General features: G+C 48.2%; 1 protein-coding gene across 4 annotated transcripts in view; it reads left to right on the top strand.

Annotated features, from left to right (window-relative positions):
• Nucleotides 1-20,433, top strand: part of LOC119161108 (uncharacterized) — a 77,331-nt gene that overhangs the window by 43,117 nt on the left and 13,781 nt on the right. For 2 of the 4 annotated variants that reach the window (XM_075889625.1, XM_075889624.1), the window contains exon 9: nucleotides 8,801-8,915. The exons of 1 other annotated variant lie outside the window; for it this stretch is intronic. In XM_075889625.1, the coding sequence (XP_075745740.1) occupies nucleotides 8,801-8,915 (115 nt within the window). Of the gene's footprint in view, nucleotides 1-8,800; nucleotides 8,916-9,677; nucleotides 11,391-20,433 lie in introns of those variants that run through there. One more of the 4 variants, XM_075889627.1, reaches the window with a different exon arrangement.

The following is a 20,433-nucleotide window of genomic DNA, read 5'->3' as shown; positions in this document are numbered from 1 at the left end:
AAATAGAGTTAAAACAAGAGAAAGTAGGAATAAAATTCGAAACAGAAAGAAAGAGAAAGGACACAATAAAGAGGAAGGAAGGAAGAAATGAGAATAGCGAAAAAAAAAGCTTGTAAAACGAGAAAAACAAAGAAAGAGTAGATTAAAGAAAAAAAAATCGAAGAGAAACAAAGAAGGCAGCCCAGCTACGCACTTCCCTCAGGCTTGGCGTAGCTGCTTTAATTTTTTTTCTGATCCGTATCGCTTGCGTGAATGAGGCTAAACATGGGCTTAAATAATAAATCAAAAGCCAAACCAAAGTGAAGCCTTCTTTCGCAAACTAGGGTTACGATATTTGCGAAAACTGTGGAGTATGTTGAGATTCGGAGGTCATGAAGGCAAGTAGCGAGGGTACACAGAAGCGGGGAGGAGCGATGCTGCAGGGTGTGCCCCTTATTTTCAGCCCCCTTCCCCTCCGCTACTGCCCTTGGTTTTCGGAACTGACAGTTTCGTGTCTCATTTTCACATCTCATATTTAGGCAAGACCGTCTAAATATTGTTACGTGGTCGCGACGTTAACAAAAACAGTGGTGGCGTGTGCAAAATAAAACTATTTATTTGCCCGAACTTGTGGCCGGGAAAATGGAAGCTCCAACTACAACAAGCAATACGCGCTGTACACAGATGTCGTTGAACAGAGCATCGGCTGTCGATATACTGATCTACAGCAAAGCGCGTCGGTATTTACACATGGGGAAGCGAACATTCGAAAATTATCGAGTGAACTACTCTAGATCATTAACCACTTTTTCTAAGCACCACACCACACAGCTCCGCTGTTCGCGTTTGTGTGTCCAAGCCTAAGAGATGATTCTTAAAATAATATCAAACGCTCCGAGATATTCTGGTACGGTTCGCGTAAAACATCATCTGCCCGTTGTTATGCCTGCGAGTCCGCAGCAAACGTCCAGCCTCGGAAAAAAAGAAATCTGTGTCAAGGCCAGCACGCGAGCCCGCCTGACGCGATCAATAACTCAACGGCGTCATCACGCCACGGCGCCTTTCTGGCGCGCACGTGCAGTGAGTCATCTCAGCCGCAAGCCCGTCGAGTAAACAACCGGCGTCTTCCTGTCTGGCGGCTCACGCAATGCGCGGCGACGTCACTCATCCTTGGGTGCAGCCACCTGCAGCGCAGCCTCTCCAGATTCAATGAGAAAGAAGGACGCGGCCCAGCGGCGACCTCATTGGAGGATTTTGACCTCGCGACCAGCGGTGCTGCTGGTTGGACATTTGGGTTGGACCCGGGGCATATAAAAGAAGCCCTGCGGCGCGTCGAGAGCAGACCCCTCTGACAGCAGACCCATTTGAGAGTAGAGCTATGTGTTAGAGAGAAGAGCTCGGCTCTTCGCGTCTCTGTCGGCCCCAGTGCCGAATTTGTAACGCCTCTGTATATATCCTGTACATAAACCTTGTTTAACTCGCCGTCGTCTCGTCCGCTCGTCTATCAGCTCTGCGCAGAAGCAGTCGCGAGCTGAGAAACCTACGCTACCATACGGCTGGTGACCTTCCCGGCGGAGTTCGAAGCAGTGGCGCCTTCGGGACCATGTTGGCGTCGCCGTCTTTCGAAACAGTGGTTGCAGCGGTGAGATTTCAGGGCGCCCTTCGTAACGTCGTCGGAGGCGCTGTTGCGAAGCTCGCCTCCAATGACGCTACGAAGCGCGCCTCGAAATCCCACCGCTGCCACCACTGTTGCGACGCGCACCTCCGACGACGTTACGAAGGGCGCCTCGAAATCTCAACGCTGCAACCACTGTTTCGAAAGACGGCGACGCCAACCCGGTCCCGAAGGCGCCACTGCTTCGAATTCCACCGGGAAGGTCACCAGCCGTTTGGTAGCGTAGGTTTCTCAGCTCGCGACTGCTTCTGCGCAGAGCTGATAGACGAGCGGACGAGACGACGGTGAGTTAAACAAGGTTTATGTACAGCATATATACAGAGGCGTTGCAAATTCGGCACTGGGGCCGACAGAGACGCGAAGAGCCGAGCTCTTCTGTCTAACACATAGCTCTACTCTCAAATGGGTCTGCTGTCAAAGGAGTCTCTTTCGACGCGCCGCAGGGCTTCTTTTATATGCCCTGGGTCCAACCCGAATGTCCAACACGAAGCGCCGCTGGTCGCGAGGTCAGAATCCTCCAATGAGGTCGCCGCTGGGCCGCGTCCTTCTTTCTCATCGAATCTGGAGAGGCTGCGCTGCAGGTTGCTGCACCCAAGGATGAGTGACGTCGCCGCGCATTGCATCAGCCGCCAGACAGGAAGACGCCGGTTGTTTACTCGACGGGCTCGCTTGCTGCGCTGACTCACTGCACGTGGGCGACAGAAAGGCGCCGCGCGTGTTTACGCCGTTGCGTTGTTCGCGTCAGGCGGGCTGGCCTTGACACACATTGCCTTTTTCAGAGGCACGGACGTCCGCTGTGGACTCGCAGGCATAACAGCACCCCCGCTGCCAGACAATGCGCCGAAAAGACGAGCTGCTTCCACGTGGCTTGGATGTCAGGCGCGCTCGTTCGCCAGGTCCCTCCGGGTTTGCCTCCAGGGCCATAGGGAGAATGCGGCTCCAGGCTCTGTTCCGGGAACACATCCTATTCTTGAAGACGGATCCAAGCTCCACTGGCTTGTCGCCACAACTTGCCGACCCGCTTCGCTCGTCTCTAATGACGATCTTTAATCTCACCACTTGTCGATGGTTCTGCAACTTGCCAAGAACGGTACGACATGAGACAACACATAACACAAGCAAGTGCCCTCGGTCACCCGACAGAACACCAGACAAAGTATAGTACAACATATACCTAGCTACGTGTCTATCAGAATTTCGTTCCCTCTACATCAAGAGGCACATGTGGGACACAAGACTCTTAAATGAGAATTCATTTTTTTACACGTACAACATCGTAACGAATTATAATACAACATAAAGTTGGCTCCTTGAGCTCACTCTGGACGAGAGCGTTCAGCTCAGGCCGTGATGAGGTCAAAATTTTGCCCCGAATCGCCAGCGAGAAACCGAAAGGTGGAGAAGGTACTAGCGAGAACGCACTGCTCAGTGCACCTGCATTAGCGTATAGCTTTCCCTTTTTTTGTAGCGAACGTCAAAGTTGTGCTCTTGGAGTATCATGCTCCACCTCAGTAACCGGCCACTTTTAGGCAACAATACCTATGCGGTACTGAGGGCTGCTCGTACTTGCGACGTAGCACATCTGTGCAACTACAATAGGGGAGTCCAGATTTCTCATAAAAAGGAACATTCCCTCTCAGGTCCTCCTTCTGGACTTCACCTAACCTAGGCTCTAGGTTCAACTGCTCCAAGATCACCTCCAATCCCCTTTCGATTACATCACCAGAACTCCAAATTTCTGCTCCCTCTTCCTCTGAAGCATTTAAAAGTAAATTTACGACTGCTTGACGTTGAACGTATGGTTTCCTCAAGTTAATGTGGTAAATTTTGTTCGGCCACCTTCCTAATTTCACTTCATAATCGGTATCAGAAAGCTTCGATACTACTTTGGCGGGCCCTTCCCATTGAACCTCAACCTTGTTCTTTTTGAACGGCTGCAGCAGCATTACCTGACTTCCTACTTCAAAAGCGCGCTTCTTCACAGATTTGTCGTTGTACTCCTTCGACAACACTTGTGCAGCTTTCATGTGGCTTTCCACTAGCGCTTTATTTGAGGGGTTCTCACGCTGGTCTCGAATGAGCGTTTCTCGATCAACCCTCGACAGCTCACTCCAACTTTTCGCTACAGGCGAGAGCGTTGCATCCCTCTCGCTCTGACTCAATGGCGCCATGTCGTCTCCCTTTTCTACGGAAACTGCGCCGGTCACTTCGGTGACGGGCCGCTCGCGTGACTGCTCACATGACTCACGCGGAAAATTTCCTCTCTGAGGTTCCGTCGACCCGCCGACAAGGTCGCTTGAGAGTTCACCGCATTGAACAAGATCAAGCATCTGCGAAAGCTTCCGCGCTTGCGATCGCCTGAGGGCCATGTATGCTAAGTTGGAGAAGAACGATTTACCCTGCTCTTTGAGAAGCTGCTCCGAGTTGTTAGAGAAAAGATAAGGAAAACGATCGGGAAGCGCGGCAGACACAGCCGCTTCGGTGCGAAGCTTACCGAACGGGCCTTCAATGACAACCGTGGCGATCGGTAAGCAAGCACTCTGCTCCTCGGCGACTTGCCTGATCCACGAGCATTCTCCCGTAAAGTCATCCGGAGACACCAATGAAGGATGGACAACGTCCATGGTTGCCGCTGAGTCTCTAAGTGCTCGGCACGTTTTCCCATTCAAACTCATTTCTTGGATATACGGCTCTAACAACCGCATGTTCTTTTCCGATTCTCGAATTGTTGCGAAAGCAAACTTTTGCTTACAGTTTATCGTGATGTGCCCTTCCTTTTTGCAGTTGTAGCAGATTAGTGGCTTCCGTGATTCAAACGCCCGTGTAATATCAGTGCGTTGTTTAGGAACCTCACTCAATTTCTCCTCTTCTGTTTGCCCTTCCCCTACACTGTCCTTCGTAAGAGACGAGTCCTTCTTAAAATTACGGTGCGGAGCAGTTTTCCATTGATCAGGTTTATTCGAAAAGCCCTCTTTCCTTTCATCCTTTTCAACGCGCACTGCCCTGCTATGCAACTTTCGGCGAGTATAATACTCCTCAGCTAACTCTGCTGCCTTGTTTAGCTGTACTTCACCAAGTTTGTCCTGCAGCCAAAGTTTGACATCCTCCTCGATGCAGCGGTAGAATTGCTCCAATGCAACGCATTCCACCACTTTATCGCGGTCGTCATAAACACCTTCGCCCTTGAGCCATTCAATTAAATCAGCTTTAAGACGAAACGCGAAGTCAATGTGTGACTCATTCCCCTTTTTAGCATACCGGAACCTTTGCCCGAAAGCCTCGGGTGACAACTTATAACGTCTCAAGAGCACTTCTTTAACCTCGTCATAGCTCTCAAACGCTTCCCTCGACAAGCAAGTTATCGCGTCGGACACTTCGCCGGGAAGAAGAGCTAACAAGATCTGCGCCCAAAGAGACCTCTCCGAAGCATTTCGCTCACAGACGTGTTCAAACTTCACGAGATACTTCGCCATGTCCTCACCTACTACGAACGGTGGCAATTGGTCCCGAATTCTAAAACCGCTGACCTGAATCGTCGGAGAAGCAACGCTAGGCGCCTGCGAACACTGTAGGATTGCCAATTCTATTCGTTTCAACTCGAGGCGCTCCTGTCTCTCGGCCTCCTTGCGGCGTTCTCACCTTTCAGCTTCTTCACGTTCGCGAGCTTCGAGCCTTTCAGCTTCTTCACGTTCGCGAGCTTCTCGCCTTTTAGCTTCTTCACGAACTTCTCGCCTTTTAGCTTCTTCACGAACTTCTCGCCTTTCAGCTTCTTCACGTTCGCGAGCTTCTCGCCTTTCAGCTTCTTCGCCAGCTTCTCGCCTTTCAGCCTCCTCGCGGCGTGCTTTGATATCTGACCAAGCCTCATCGACTTCCTCAGCCGACACTCCCTCATCCTTCATGATCTCAAGGATCGCTTGTTTTCGTTTCGCACGGCCCAAAATAATGCCGAGTTCCTCACAAATTTCGATGAGTTCCTTCACTTTACGGTTCTCCATCGTTCACACTAGCCTCTTGCTGTTTGCCCTGTTAAGAATCTACTTGCCGTACCCACTATAAGCCTACTAGCAAGACGCGCAAGCAATTTTTCACACTCCCGTGTTTACCCCCTCCGCATTAACTTTGGTTTCAAAGCACTTCGGCTTTGCTTGAAACGATCAAAATTCACTTCAATGCTTCACATAGCCTTTCTCTAAACTACTACAACCTGAGCTAGAGTAGTCTGGTGAACTGAGGGGAAAACATCAGGCACTCACCGCATCGATGTCGCTGACGCCGGCCGATCCCGCAGCTGCCAACGACTGTTGCGAAGCTCGCCTCCGACGACGTTACGAAGGGCGCCTCGAAATCCCACCGCTGCCACCACTGTTGCGACGCGCACCTCCAACGACGTTACGAAGGGCGCCTCGAAATCTCAACGCTGCAACCACTGTTTCGAAAGACGGCGACGCCAACACGGTCCCGAAGGCGCCACTGCTTCGAATTCCACCGGGAAGGTCACCAGCCGTTTGGTAGCGTAGGTTTCTCACCTCGCAACTGCTTCTGCGCAGAGCTTATAGACGAGCGGAAGAGACGACGGTGAGTTAAACAAGGTTTATGTACAGCATATATACAGAGGCGTTGCAAATTCGGCACTGGTGCCGACAGAGACGCGAAGAGCCGAGCTCTTCTCTCTAACACATAGCTCTACTCTCAAATGGGTCTGCTGTCAAAGGAGTCTCTTTCGACGCGCCGCAGGGCTTCTTTTATATGCCCTGGGTCCAACCCAAATGTCCAACACGAAGCGCCGCTGGTCGCGAGGTTAGAATCCTCCAATGAGGTTGCCGCTGGGCCGCGTCCTTCTTTCTCATCGAATCTGGAGAGGCTGTGCTACAGGTGGCTGCACCCAAGGACGAGTGACGTCGCCGCGCATTGCGTCAGCCGCCAGACAGGAAGACGCCGGTTGTTTACTCGACGGGCTCGCTTGCTGCGCTGACTCACTGCACGTGGGCGACAGAAAGGCTCCGCGCGTGTTTACGCCGTTGAGTTGTTCGCGTCAGGCGGGCTGGACTTGACACAGATTGCCTTTTTCAGAGGCACGGACTTCCGCAGTGGACTCGCAGGCATAACAGCGCGCGCCGCAACAGTGGTGGCAGCGGTGGGATTTCGAGGCGCCCTTTATAACGTCGTCGGAGGCGCGCGTCGCAACAACGTGCAATAGGGCGGTGACGTAAAACGTACATAGAAAGGAGCGTGTGTGGCGATGTGCACACCGACCTGCGTAGTAATCACATGTTTTACCTTCTAAGAAGCCTGCTACGTGTCAGTCACGCAAACCCGCACCTGCTTTTCATGATCAATAATAATATAACCTAAGAAAGGAAATTTTATAAGAGCAGCAGTATTTCGTTCCTGAATCATGTTTTCATGGTCTCTTTCAATGTGAACCAACTCGCAACGTGTCGTGAGATCTCGTTTTTTTATCTGCTTAACCATAGTCATGGCCAGTACAGTCGTGCAAGCTCGCTCCAAACCGGCCGTGTCATAGTGTCGATGCTATCTTGGTGTTTTGCTATTTACAGGGATGATAGCACATCCTAAATAGGGGACCAATGAGGTGTGAACTGACACACCACAAAGAAGCCAACGAAAAACTTACGCTCTCAGTAGACTTTCCTGAACATTTCATGCCGTCGTGCGTTCCACAATTCTCTATGAAGTGTAATTTACCGCTTTTATGTACCGCATAAACTGAGCGATAATTGAATGGTGGCGCCACTGCCAGCGCTTGGGACGTATTGTGCAAAAAGTGGTGGTGTTTTTGATATTTGAAGACACTCTTGTTCTGCTCTATAATCTAAGTGATTGCGGTAGCTTTCTTTAATAGGAAAAATTAGCGCTGCAATTATGAATCGTCTGTCCGCATCTCTTTGGAAATTCTAAATTTTCTCTATGACCCTTGATTTTTCTGTTAATTCCATAATTTGTAAATGTTTGGCACCCCCATACGACAAAATTCCAAGGACGTGGCATATTTCAAGAAGAACCTTCAATTACGTCGTGAAATATAATTTGAACGAAAAAAAGAATGGCAGCATATCCACGGAGTGAATGATGGAGAGTGGGGCGAAGAATTCGTCCGTCCATTTGTTCTTGCTTCCGTTCGTCCATGCGTCCGTCAGTGTGACCGTCCATGCGTCAATCAGCCCGTCCGTGCGTGCGTCTGTTCGTGCGTCCGTCCCTGCGTTCGTCCATGCAGCCGCCCCTGCGTCCGTTCATGCGTCCATCCATGCATCTGTCTATGTGTCCGTTCGTCCATCTATTCAACACTCCAAGTACCACCATCTCGCATCTTTTCATCATATATTCCCCATATAGAAGCACCGCCATCCAGCGGACATTCCAAGGACCAAACGAGAGGTGGCACACGCACACTTTCTTACGGCTTGCGCTTCGGGTTCACTTCCCACCTTTAACCACCTCGAGTTCATGATATATACTAGTTCACTGTATTCATGGCACTGCGGCCGAACGCTCGCTAAACCTTTCGAAAACAAGGAGGTTACGCCCAGCGAGTATGACGTAGCAACGCTTTCTTGTCAGATAGTGCTCAATGTACATGCCAATGGCTGCTAATGGGAAATGAGAAGCGGAGAATTCGGCATTTACTTTCTTACGGCTTGCGCTTCGTATCTACTTCCCATTTTTAACCACCTCGAGTTCATTCATGGTATATACAAGTTCATTCTATTCATGGCACTGCTGCTCAACGCTCGCTAAACCTTTCTAAAGCTAAGAAGGTTACACCCAGCTAGTATAACGTAGCAACCCTTTCTTGTCAGATAGTGCTCAATGTACATGCCAATGGCTGCTAATGGTGATCGCAGCCTGCGTGTTAACTAAAAGCCGAATGCTCCTGTCTCTTATTCTCCATTAGCAGCCATTGCCATGTACATTGAGCACTGTTTTTTATTGCTCAACAACGCACAGAAGAGATCTCTCACCGGCACCACCTTGGAGGTCAAAATGTTATACTTGTTACATACTACGAGGGACGAATGGTGGCGCTATAAGGAGTTTCGCCTCTAAAAACTATGCTCCGACAGACACTTTTATTCATTTTTGTTAATGAAGAGCCTATGTATCTGAAATGTTTCGTATCTTGTGCAGGGAGTGCATATGTAGAAACACAATTGAGATGACTGGGAATGCCGCCCTCTGCCCTGTCACCTTAGAGGACGGGAGCCAGTGCAACTCTCCCGTACAAGACTCAGCGTTTCAACCGGTGAGTATATCCAGAAGGAAGTGCCGAAATAGTGAAACAAACAAACAGCAGTACCGATGACGATGAGAGCAGATGCGCGTATACAAGTATCGAGAAGTCTTGAGGTACAAAGTTGCACAATAAGCCAGAGGCTGGCGCGGTTTGATCTCGCTCGAGTCATCTTTATTCTCTCATACACATGTAGGTATCTGGTACAAACCAAGCATAATATGTGGGCTTGGCTGTGTACAGATGAAATAGCTTGCTTGTATGTTCTTCGTTTTTGCACAGAGTTTATCAGGCTTCTTAAAGCAGCGTTGAACTATATATAGTTTCCCGAGACAGAAATTTTGGCGTTTAGTTTTGTAATCATGCTTTACTGATTTTTAAACTAACATCTACTGCATCCCTATCTTAGTTCAAGACGCGTCGCCCACTTTGCAGACAATATGTGGCTTCCCTCTATAGTCTATTACAGTGTTCTGCAGGGTTCTGAATGTTCTACCGTATCGCAGTGGTTCACTGTCAAATATTTTCCACCTTCTGTGTCTTCTCGTGCGCTGCTTCACATGTTACGAGTAACTGTCACCAGCTGTCCAAAATTTCAACCTTACCGAATGTTCTACGGGCCAGAAAACATTTAATGAGCGCAGGAAAGAGCAACATACAGTACGATATGGTATTTTTCAGTCTGGTTAAAATAAAAATAAATGTATATTGTTAACGCCGGTAATTGTCGAACTGTGTGGCAAATAATAATGAGCCGAAAAATTCTTTTTGCAGCCTCAGGCAACGACATAGCCGGACTTCCACCCCAACCGGTGACTCTGCCAGTGCTGACACCACGTCTTTATAACTACGTCGACCTTTTGTAAGAGTGACACTTTGCGGTGTCTGTCGTCACAGCCGAACCGAACTATTTTTGCCCTTTCATTTGGCCTTGCCACTTAAATCAGACACCTGGTTCTTATGCGACGTTCCTCAATGATCTCGGCAGCTGTATTGGACAAACGGCCAATAAGGCATGTGCACAAGCCTTCTCAAAAGCAGGGCCCTCAATCTGGACCAAAACTGCTCTTTATTTTCTTCTACTTCATCCCACTCCGTTGCAGTCCCTAACGAGTTTGCAAATGTTCAAATCAATCAAACTTGATAGTGAGACATGCTTGCCCACTGCACGCCCTTCAGGGTCGAAGCGTCGGTACTTTCATGCAATTTAATGCTATTGTCAAATCGCACAAGTGCTGTAACAGGCGTTCTTGCTCTTCATTCATGTGCACGTAGTTAATAAGGGCGTAGCCCTGAGGAAACACTGCTCTTTTATACGCAGCTCTGTAGGAAGTGACTGAGGTATATAAACAGCTTTTTAATTACTCAATCCGTGTACGTAGGGAGTCTAAATTTGTAGAGAATAATTGTGTTAAAGCATATCAATAAGTAAACCAATAACTAAACTAATTTCAAATACTTAAACAAAAAATGACAATGTAACCATAGTCCTGAGTTGAAGATGGCATTAGGTTCGACTAAACAAAAAAAATGCGTCAGCTGCATGAAAGGTGAGGATAAATATGCACTAGAATATATTGTCTGAAGAAGATATACAGCAGTGAAAAACCTAGAATCTTGGAGAATGGTATCATTGTCGGATTCACTAAAAATTGATATTGAAAACAGCGAAGCAGAGACTGCGAACGCTGGTAAACGATGAATATACAGAGGATAATTCACCTCTAGTGAGCTTGTCAGTTCTTGTCAAAGTGGTCCCCCAGAAGTCTTGGTACAAAACAGGCATGTTATGCAACTCGCTTGAGATGCGCTAGATGGCTAGCTAGTCCGCGATAGCTGATAGTAACGCTCATCAGAAATGAGAAAGGAACGTACACATAGATAGACGTAGATGTAAGCACTTATGCATTCTCTTGAACGCATTCTTCGAACCGCTTCTCCATCAACCTAAGAAAAACTGAAGTATTTTTGATGTATACAGATTGAAAAAAAATGCAGTCAGGTAGAGGAATGCATTTCGCATCGGGAAAATAATTGTATACAAGCCATTTTGCCAAAGCAACGTACAGAATGCTAAAACAATCACATCATAGTCACGGAGTGAATGATGTTGAGTGGGCGAAGCTCCGGAGATACGTCAATAAATCGCGAATCCTCCGTAGACCACGCGAAGTCTATCATGACGTAAAGATGGTGAGCACACGCTGCAGCTTGCTTCCGAGCCCTCCGCTCCGACGCGTTGTCTTCGTCACTCATACTCAAAGCACACAGACTGCCCCCGAAAGAGGAAGCGCGCCAAGAGTGAACGCATTTTAACGCAAGAGCGAACGCGGCCCCCTTTCAGAGCACGCGTCAAAGTGAAGCGTCTGTTTTTTGTTCGTGAACATTGACTTGTATGAATCGGGTGATTGTCGGCGAGTTTTACATTGCAGATTATCCCAAGTGAGGAATAAATTTGTGTTTATGAAATAAAATAGTGAAATACGACTGCTGTTTAGTGTTTACTTTCGCGAGTTTTATAGTGTAGAGTGTGAATGGTGTTTTGGCTTTAAAATTTAAAGGCGCTCTGCAACAGTTTCTGAACATGTTCAGAAAATGTTGCCTATCGGCTGTCGTCCCTTCAGTCAGCATGTGAGCCAAGCATTATAGCGTAGCACAATGCGTGCAATTGAATCGATGGTCTGTTGATTCAACTGTCAAGCACGAGCTGCCACACGGGTGGTTTCGAAGGCCATTGAGCCAATAGGGCACTAAGTCAATGGAGCATCCTACTACTCCAGTAAAACTTGGATTGCCATTGAGCGACAGAATTAAAAATTGTGCAAGTGTGTCCTTTCGTTCACACGATCGAAAAATATATATAACCAGTATACTTTAAAACCAGTATATGTGACTTGTCAATTATTTTTTTATTATTTTTGCTGGTTTAAGTGTGTGAACTGCACATACTCTCGACAACAACCATGTGCTATCAGTGGGCCGTCGACTGAATTGCCTTTCGAAAGGGCCCAAGTGACACGAGTTCGATGTTATAGCTGAAAATTATTTGCCACGCTCAAGCAATGCTGTCATATACAGAAGTTAATTGCGTCACATACCCGAAAGACGCGGTCTTTGGCTGACTTGAACATGGTGAGCGGTAAGGGTCCCATTTGTGGTGACACGACATTTCCGTACCGCGGCACGAGCAAAAAAAAAAAAAAAGCCGCGGCCAACGTCACACGTTTGCCGCCTGTTTTATGAAACCAATCACTCTCAATTTTCATGTTGTTCGTTTAACACTATATTGAACAGGGCTAACATTTTTTAGGCTTGTATTGACTACTTGACGGCGAGTGTGATAACGCCACATGGCACCTACGGATATATGTCAAGCTAGGCCCCTAAAACCATTACGTCCCTTCTCACGTCTGCACGTAGTTTTGCGCTACATTAAAGCTTTTCAGCTTAATTACCTACGAGTCCACTTCGTGCCTCTCACCTGAAGATTAAACATTGCTTCAGAGACCTATTCGTAATACGGGAGTGCGACAAGTAAGCCTTCAATGAACGCTGCAGTAATACAGAGGGAGCCTACTTCGTTGACGCTGCCAGCCCCGTTGGAGGAATTTCTATAATAGCAGTAATACACTAAAGTAAAGTAGTTGATCGCCTATCACCTAAATGCTCTGATGCATCTATCCTAGAGGAAATTACAGCTTTCCATAGCAACAACGCACTCCACTGCTGAGTACGTACTTAGAGATTCTAAGGTAGCCTGCAAGAACTACACGAGAAGACTTATTTCACTTTGAACTCGCGTTATTATATGGCAGGCACGACCATGAGCCACGAAAAAGCAGCTCATCTTTATGTGTGCTATAGTAACTGGAAACGAGTTAGCACACAACTCAGCCCGAGTATTTCATCACCGCGCTCGGCCTACTGACATCTCAGACCGCGGCATTCAAGCAATACCGGATACAGCATCGCAGATACACTGCCGCTATATCGTCTGCCAAGACGTTACCAAAGACAAGCTTTGCCTCATCGCGCTAAGTGACTTACCCACGCCGTGGAGATCTGTCTTTGCAGCTGCAAACCGTGTCGTGCAGCAGTACAGTACGGCAGCAATACAGTGCGGCCCAGTGGAGTCCCTGAATAGGGACACACCCATTCCTCTCGCATAAGCTGCGGTGTTGCACTTTCTGCAACAAATGTTTCATTCATTCTTTCAACTGGTCACGAAACTTTGGCATAATGCTACGGGAGAGCTTCTAAGCAGTTTGAAGCTCTGAGGCGCCACTTGCTAGCTCGGACCCAGAATGTAATTAGCACTTCCACTTCATGTTATCCGAGGGAGCTGTTACGCCTAGGAGTCCACACCGAACGTCAGTGCCTCTGCAAAGGCAATCTGTGCCGAGGCCAGCGTTTGGACCCGCTTGACGCGATCAACTCACCGACGTCCTCAAGCGGTGGTGCCGGTCTGTCACGCAACGCACAGCAAGCTCCCTCAGCCCACGAGCCCGTTGAAGCAATCGGCGCCTTCCAGTTTGGCGAGTCTTACGCAATGCGTGGCAACTTCACTCGTCCTTGGGTTACCATGCGCAGTGGCTCAGGATTTGATGAGCATGAAGCGGCCCAGCGGCGGACCCCATTGGAGGATTCTGACATCATGGCCAGTGGCGCTTCTGGTTCGACGTTGGTGACTCCAAGGATCCACCCCGTGCCTATAAAAAAAGCCCTGTGGCGCGTCACCACCAGTAGACCTATGTGTCAGAGAAGCCTCTCGTTGCTTCGAGCCCTTTCGCTGTCGGCGCGGCCAGTGGCCTTGGCAGCGGCGACTTTCGTGGTGCCCGTCGTAACGTCGTCGGCGGTGCGCTTCGTAACAGCGTGTGAGAGAAGACATCTCGTCTCTTCGAGTCCCTAAACTGCCGGCACCAGTGCCGAATTTGTAACGCCTCTATTTCTATGCTGTACATAAACCTTGCCTTAACTCATCATCATCTCGTCCGCTCGTCTATCAGCTCTGCGCAGAAGCAGTCGCGAGCTGAGAAAACTACGCTACCTAACGGCTGGTGACCTTGGCGGCGGAGTTCGGAACAGTGGCACCTTCGGGACCGTGTTGGCGTCTCGCCTTCGTAACAGGGCCTCGAGCAACATGCTGAATTTTTCCATCCTACTATTCCTCTTCTCACAACACCCGCGTACGTTTCTCTGTGTGGTGGCATCGATGTTTTACGGTAGCCTCCTCAAGTGCATTCGGTGTACTATTTGAGGATAAAAGACGTTAGTCTAAAAGATACAAAACTAGTTTAAAGTATTGTCAGTTTGCAAGTTTATCTGATGTTTGGCTGGAATATTTTGACATACTAAGCAAACCAAAAATACAACCAAAACCAGCACGCAGGCTTTTGACGGCAGTATATTTCTGCAGTTAATGTTATAATGCAGTTTTTCATTTAAGGCTATATATTTCGGCACGATTCTTTTCCGCTGTTGAAAAAGAAGTGCTTAAAATCTTTCAACACTCTTTTTAAACATATCAGTGTACTTTTTGTGTGCTTCTTTAAATCTATCAAAATTTTCATCATCTTGACAGAGGGAACCCTGATGAGATGCGAAGCAGCAGCGTTGCGCCCATACGCGATCAGCGTTTTTGACTCGCACCTCGCCAATGTCGCCGGTTTTCCACTCTGCCGACGCTTGCGTTCGGCTTCCATGGTTCAAGCCTATATTCGTGCTTTGTTGGTGTTGCAGGCACGACGTCACCATTCGCGAGCGCGATCGACTTCGCTAACCCTAGCAACGCCGGTGATGACCGGGTTAGGCCTAATTGCTTCGCCGGATCTTTCAGTGGACGAAGGAGCATCGTTTTTGGCGTCCTCTCCATCGCAGATAAACGAGCTGAAAGAGCACCACTCGATGTGCGCTCGAGCGTTGCGAATAGAGAAAAGGGCAAAGTGAGAGATAGGTGACACAGGCGTGTTTCAAGGCACTCGGCAGGTTTATTGCGCGTGAACCGACGAGTCGGTGGTGTAGCGAGCGGCGGTGGCGGCAGGTGTTGCAGCTGCAGGCGCTGCGGCAAACGCGTGGCAGGCGAGGAAGAAAGTGACGTCAACGTGCAGCTGCGGCGTGACCTACTTGGCACCGCTGCAACAGCTGCTGTGAGGGAAGCGCATTGCGGCGCGTTCGTACGGACGCACTTTGGGACAGCGTTACACAGGCGTCAAAGAGCTGCTTCGTGTCTAAAAGTCGATATTTCATCATTGGATACCCTGCTGGACGTCTTAACATTTTTCGATGGCCACCCACCATAGAGATACTACTTGTCACAATACTTTCGGTTTACCGACAAATAATTGAGCATTTGTTATACAATCTGTAGCACAAAAAATAGATGCGACTAAGATATTTGATTTTCCTCCTTTAGAACGCCGCAGTCGGTCTACCTAAAAAAATTTTGGTTCTTGTGTCACGCCGTCGAAACCACCCCTCCTGCGCATTTCACAGGAAGTTCAGAGCTTAGTCAGCTTGTTCTTTTGATCTGGTGGCACGGAATTTTTATCGCGCCCCACAGTAGCACAACCACGCAACCAATGAAGCAAGTGCGACCTTCCCGGACGTTGCTGTCGTGCCTTCCATGCTGCCCTTCCACACTTCATTGTGTGTTTTAAATAATCATGGTACGCCTGTGCAGACACTCTCACGTTGCCACCTAGGTCCATCCCTACGTGTCCTTCGGCCCGATGGTTCTACGATTGTGGTTCGCAGTACTCCAATTCATTGACTGTGTATCATGCTCTCCGGGCGTTCCATCGCTGTCTAGAGGCTAAAATGCCCTGAGATCCATGTAGCCTTTAGAAGCGAAAGTTGTGGACACAATGGCTGCCCTCTGATAGCTTTTGGTACCCCGACACGTGGTCATGAGTTGATAGTGGAAGCACAAGGCCACAGCGGCGTTGCCAGGTCACTTTCGTAACTTCGTTTGGCGATGATTCTTGGGGCTTGCTCCCCGCTCGAGGTGGGCTACAATAATCGCAGCTGGTATGCATCTGCACTTGCTTGCACCATGGTTAAGGCCAACCGACATGCAACGGTGTGTGGTCACTCGTTTTTTTTTTTAGATGCGGAGCATCTTATACTCGCGCCTTGTAGTGCGCCGTCCGCACCGCTTCTCGAACATTCGACAGCTGACGCGCGCGCATGCGCCGTCGCGCCGTCGCCCACTCTTCCACCATCTGTGCATCCCTTCCTCCTCTACACACCGCGCGCGCTTCACTCCTCCACCATCTGTGCACCCTTCCTCCTCTACAAACCGCGTTCGACATCTACAATTCTCCTGATTCTCCAGTGGACGCGCATGTGGCGTCGCGCTTCGAGAACATTCAACAGCTGACAGTGCATGCGCCGTCGTGCGCCGTCGTATATATACTCAAGGTCGGCGCTCGCTCGCTCAGTTGCCGCTCGTCGGTTGGTTTGTACGGCGCGTCGACGTCCAAGGTCGCGGTGAAATGAATTCCAACGAATCCACAAACACAATGATCGACGTCCCTTCGACCAGCGCCGCCCTTTCGCATACGTGTGTACGTGTTCACTCATTTAACACGTCTCCTACAACCACGTTAACCAATTTAGCCATCGACCCAAGTAAGTCGCAATTTAACACCCCATTTCACAACCACGTTAACCAATTTAGCCATCGACCCAAGTAAGTCGCACTTTAACACCCCGTTAACCAATTATATGGTCCGCATCCTCCTCAGTGTTCCCCCGAGGGAAGCTGCGGGCAATTTTTTTGCTTGTGGTTCATGCTGGTTCTCGTGGACAGGGTGTCCGATAGTTCGTGTACGGTGGCCGGTTCCTACGAGGGTGTTCGCCGCACTCTTACAAGTTGCCGGCCTGTCCAGCTCTTGGAGTAGCCACTTCGAAGCCGTCACTGGGAATGGCCGTCCACGTGCCTTATGGTCAATATCGGGCACATGAGGCGTGAGACCCTCGCGTTCCTCTCTGAGGAGGTCCTCTTTTTGGGGTAGCACGAGTTTCTGCGTCATTGGTCAACGTTGACCGTGAACTTAATTTTCGTCCGACATGGCGCTAAGCCGCAACGTGAAGTCGGAGTTGATGTGCTTGTCTCCTTGCTCTTTTGATTTGTGTTAACCACCTTTGGTATCTCACTTCCTATTACCAAGTTGACGTACACGATGGAATAGTGTGTGCACACCATTTATCATATTTTCCTATTGGTTCAATTGTGAGCTATGTGCATTTTTTATGTTGATTAGATTTTAGCTGCTCGCCGTATGCAAAAATGTTAGTTTTCGTGATGTACATTCGGCGTCAAATGAAACCGTAACAGCGGCAAGCCTTCGCAACGGTATAGTGCGCGCCGTCCAGTCATCACCGTTGATAGGCACGCGCATCTTGTTCGGCAGCTCTGTGCATATATATCTTGGCTGCTGCGGCTGCATTTCCGATGGAGGCGGAAATGTTGCAGGCCCGTGTGCTCAGGTTTGGGTGCACCTAAAGAACCCCAGGTGGTCGAAATTTCCGGAACCCTCCACTACGGCGTCTCACATCATATGGTGGTTTCGGGACGTTAAACCCCACATCAATCATTCAATCAAGCTCTGTGCATATATGCGAGCCTGTCCATGGTAATAAGTGTACGGTGCGCACTATACCGTCGCGAAGGCTTGGCGCTGTTCGGATTTCATTTGACAACGATAGTAGAATTGTGAAGATGCCAATGTATTTCTGAACACCAGTCTGTCATGCATAATTTATGCTTTATGAATAGTGTTAATGATTTTTTTCTAAACAGAGAGTTTAAAGAAGTTCTTTGTGAGCTCCTTCGGGTCTTTATTCATTACGAAGCACTGCGAATCATCGATGGTTGTCTAGCACCGAGTGACGTTACACTTTTTGCGGAACTTGTCACGTTTACGACGAGGTGTGGTTATTCATAAATCTGAAAAATAAAATAAAACTTGAAGCAAAACGTAGCCCAACATAAACAGGAAGGTAAGGATTCTATTTGATCGATATGATATATTGTGAGAATCAGTTTATAACAAGAAAAACGGGGTGACGAAGTGGCAGTATACTATTATAATGGTAATTGAACTGTGATAGATACGGTTCGAAAGAACGGAATCGGACAGATGAGTTCACCCCAAGCCAGTAGCCCTTAGCCATGGATGCTTCAAGGATTCCCTGTGGTCGAATGGAAGTTACGGAGACCTCTTGAGGTAAATTAAGACAACATGCTACGAGAAATAGATGACTTTTACTATTTCTTCCCAGCGAAGAATGTTCAAACAAAAGTGGCACGCCGATTCGATCACATCAGCTTGTCTTTAATTTGTGTTCCCGCAGACAAATTTTACCTGTTTCTAGCCGCGTTTTCTATTCGGGTTTGCAAACCCGGAGCAAAGATGCTGGCCGTAGAAAACGGAAACAAAAGTGTTGCAATAGTCTCGTGAAGAAGGGGAAAGGTGAGTTAGCCTCTCGCAATGCAAAAATGTTGTGCAGTAAAGCTTACCAACAATCAGACAGTGTCACTGTGACAAAAAAGTGAAGTGCTTCAAAAAAAAAGAAGAAAAGAGAAAAAAAGCTGTTTTTACAGCGAAATTTGTACATGGCTAGGCGAAACAAAAGATGGCTTTGACTGCGACGTCTGCAACCGCCCGTGGCCACAAGTTTCAGTTTTGCTGGTTAGCCATCTCTGCGGAGCACTTTGGTGGTGATTTTGTTTGTGGGTTTTCCTGAAGGGGAGGTTTGCAGACCCCAACATATGCTTTCGCTCTGAGGCTTATGGATTCCAATTTTAGAACCCTAAGCAGTCTTGGCGGCATTACCAAAACAAAGCGAGTAAATACGTAATTCATAACGCTGACAAAAAGAAAAGGAACGTGTTACCACGCCACGTTATCACCCAGAAAAGGCAACAGATTACGGTTACCGTTCCAGAAGAAAAAGTAACGCATGTTGCTTGTGCTGTTATACTCCATCGTCAAACTTTTGAGTCCATGTTGCTTCTTCACTGCAGAAACACGTAACAAAAATGTTGTAGGGCTTATATTTATATTTTCAATTTAACTTCTATCCGAAGGATCAACATTACATGAAATAATGATTTAACGAGAATATTTTCCATGATCGTGTTGAACCCGGATGGCCTATGAAGTTACCTGTAGATTGTGGTGACTTCTAGCTGTGACGGCTTTACCTCGCGTTGACTTCTAACCTTGCGGCACATGGTGAAACCATTTTGTTGTGTGTGGAATTAAACACAAAATGAGATTTCATCAACAATCTTTCCAAGACAACCACCACTGAACTCTCAATAACTTTACTGTAGTTTTGATGGCGTGTTTGTACTCACCAGACAAATGCATAAATACTGCCCTCGTAAGAAATGATTGATTCATATGTGGGGTTGAACGTCCCAAAAGCACCATATGATGATGAGAGACGCCGTAGTGGAAGGCTCCGGAAATTTCGACCACCTGGGGTTCTTTAACGTGCACCTAAATCTGAGCACACGGGCCTACAACCTTTCCGCCTCCATCGGAAATGCAGCCGCCGCAGTCGGAATTTGATCCCGCGGCCTGCGGGTCAGCAGTCGAGTACCTTAGCCACTAGACCACCGCGGCGTGGCCCTCGTAAGAAAGGCTTAGAAGGCCTAGCTTTATGAAAAAAAAAAAACGAAGGCATATACATTTTTCTCCTTTTGATGGGGCTATGACATGGTCAGTTCAAATTGCTGTTTTCAGCATAAATTAATAGGAGAAGGCTGTACCTGTATATGTAACAAAACTGAACTGTAGAAGAATATTTCATTGCAAAATAAGCTATAGAAGTAGTCGGCTGTAAATCCCGTGCACCACCATCAACCGTCATATAGCAATGGCGTGTGTGACGTCTTGTGCCTAATGGAGCGGAGCCATTATCTTTTACCCAAGTTACATCCGCGGCAAATCGTTCCATATTCAGTACCAAACATAAGAAGACTGAAATAACTACTTTCCGCGTGCATGATCGATATGTGCGGTATAACGTCCCAAAACCATCATACGATTATGAGAGACGCCCTTTTTACGTGCAGCTGACCACGAAACAAGATTGTTGGCCATAGTACAGATGCTCGCAAAGCCAGCAGCTTGTTACGTCACGGCTCGCGAGTGTGCAGTGTTATCAGAGCCACTTGTGCTTTTAAAAGGAGATATTCACTTTAAATTAGGTACTAGACTAAGTGTGCTGGAATTTCGTTTCATAGTTTTTGAACGCCCGAGAATTAATGAGCATACTACAGATAATGAGCAAAACTTAGGTGCCATGGCCGCTTCAGCACGTATTGTTTCCATCAATATGGCGGGCCTTTATGTGAAGGTGTTTGAAATTGGCCTCGTGTACTCCAAGGTTCGGATCCCGGCTTCGGCGGCTGCATTTCCGATGGAGGCGAAAATGTTGTAGGCATGTGTGCTCAGATTTGGGTGCACGTTAAAGAACCCCAGGCGGTCAAAATTTCCGGAGCCCTCCACTACGG

The sequence above is a fragment of the Rhipicephalus microplus genome, chromosome 3 (assembly GCF_043290135.1).
Source record: "Rhipicephalus microplus isolate Deutch F79 chromosome 3, USDA_Rmic, whole genome shotgun sequence".
NCBI lineage: Eukaryota > Metazoa > Arthropoda > Arachnida > Ixodida > Ixodidae > Rhipicephalus > Rhipicephalus microplus.
This window is presented reverse-complemented; position numbering and strand designations above follow the sequence as displayed.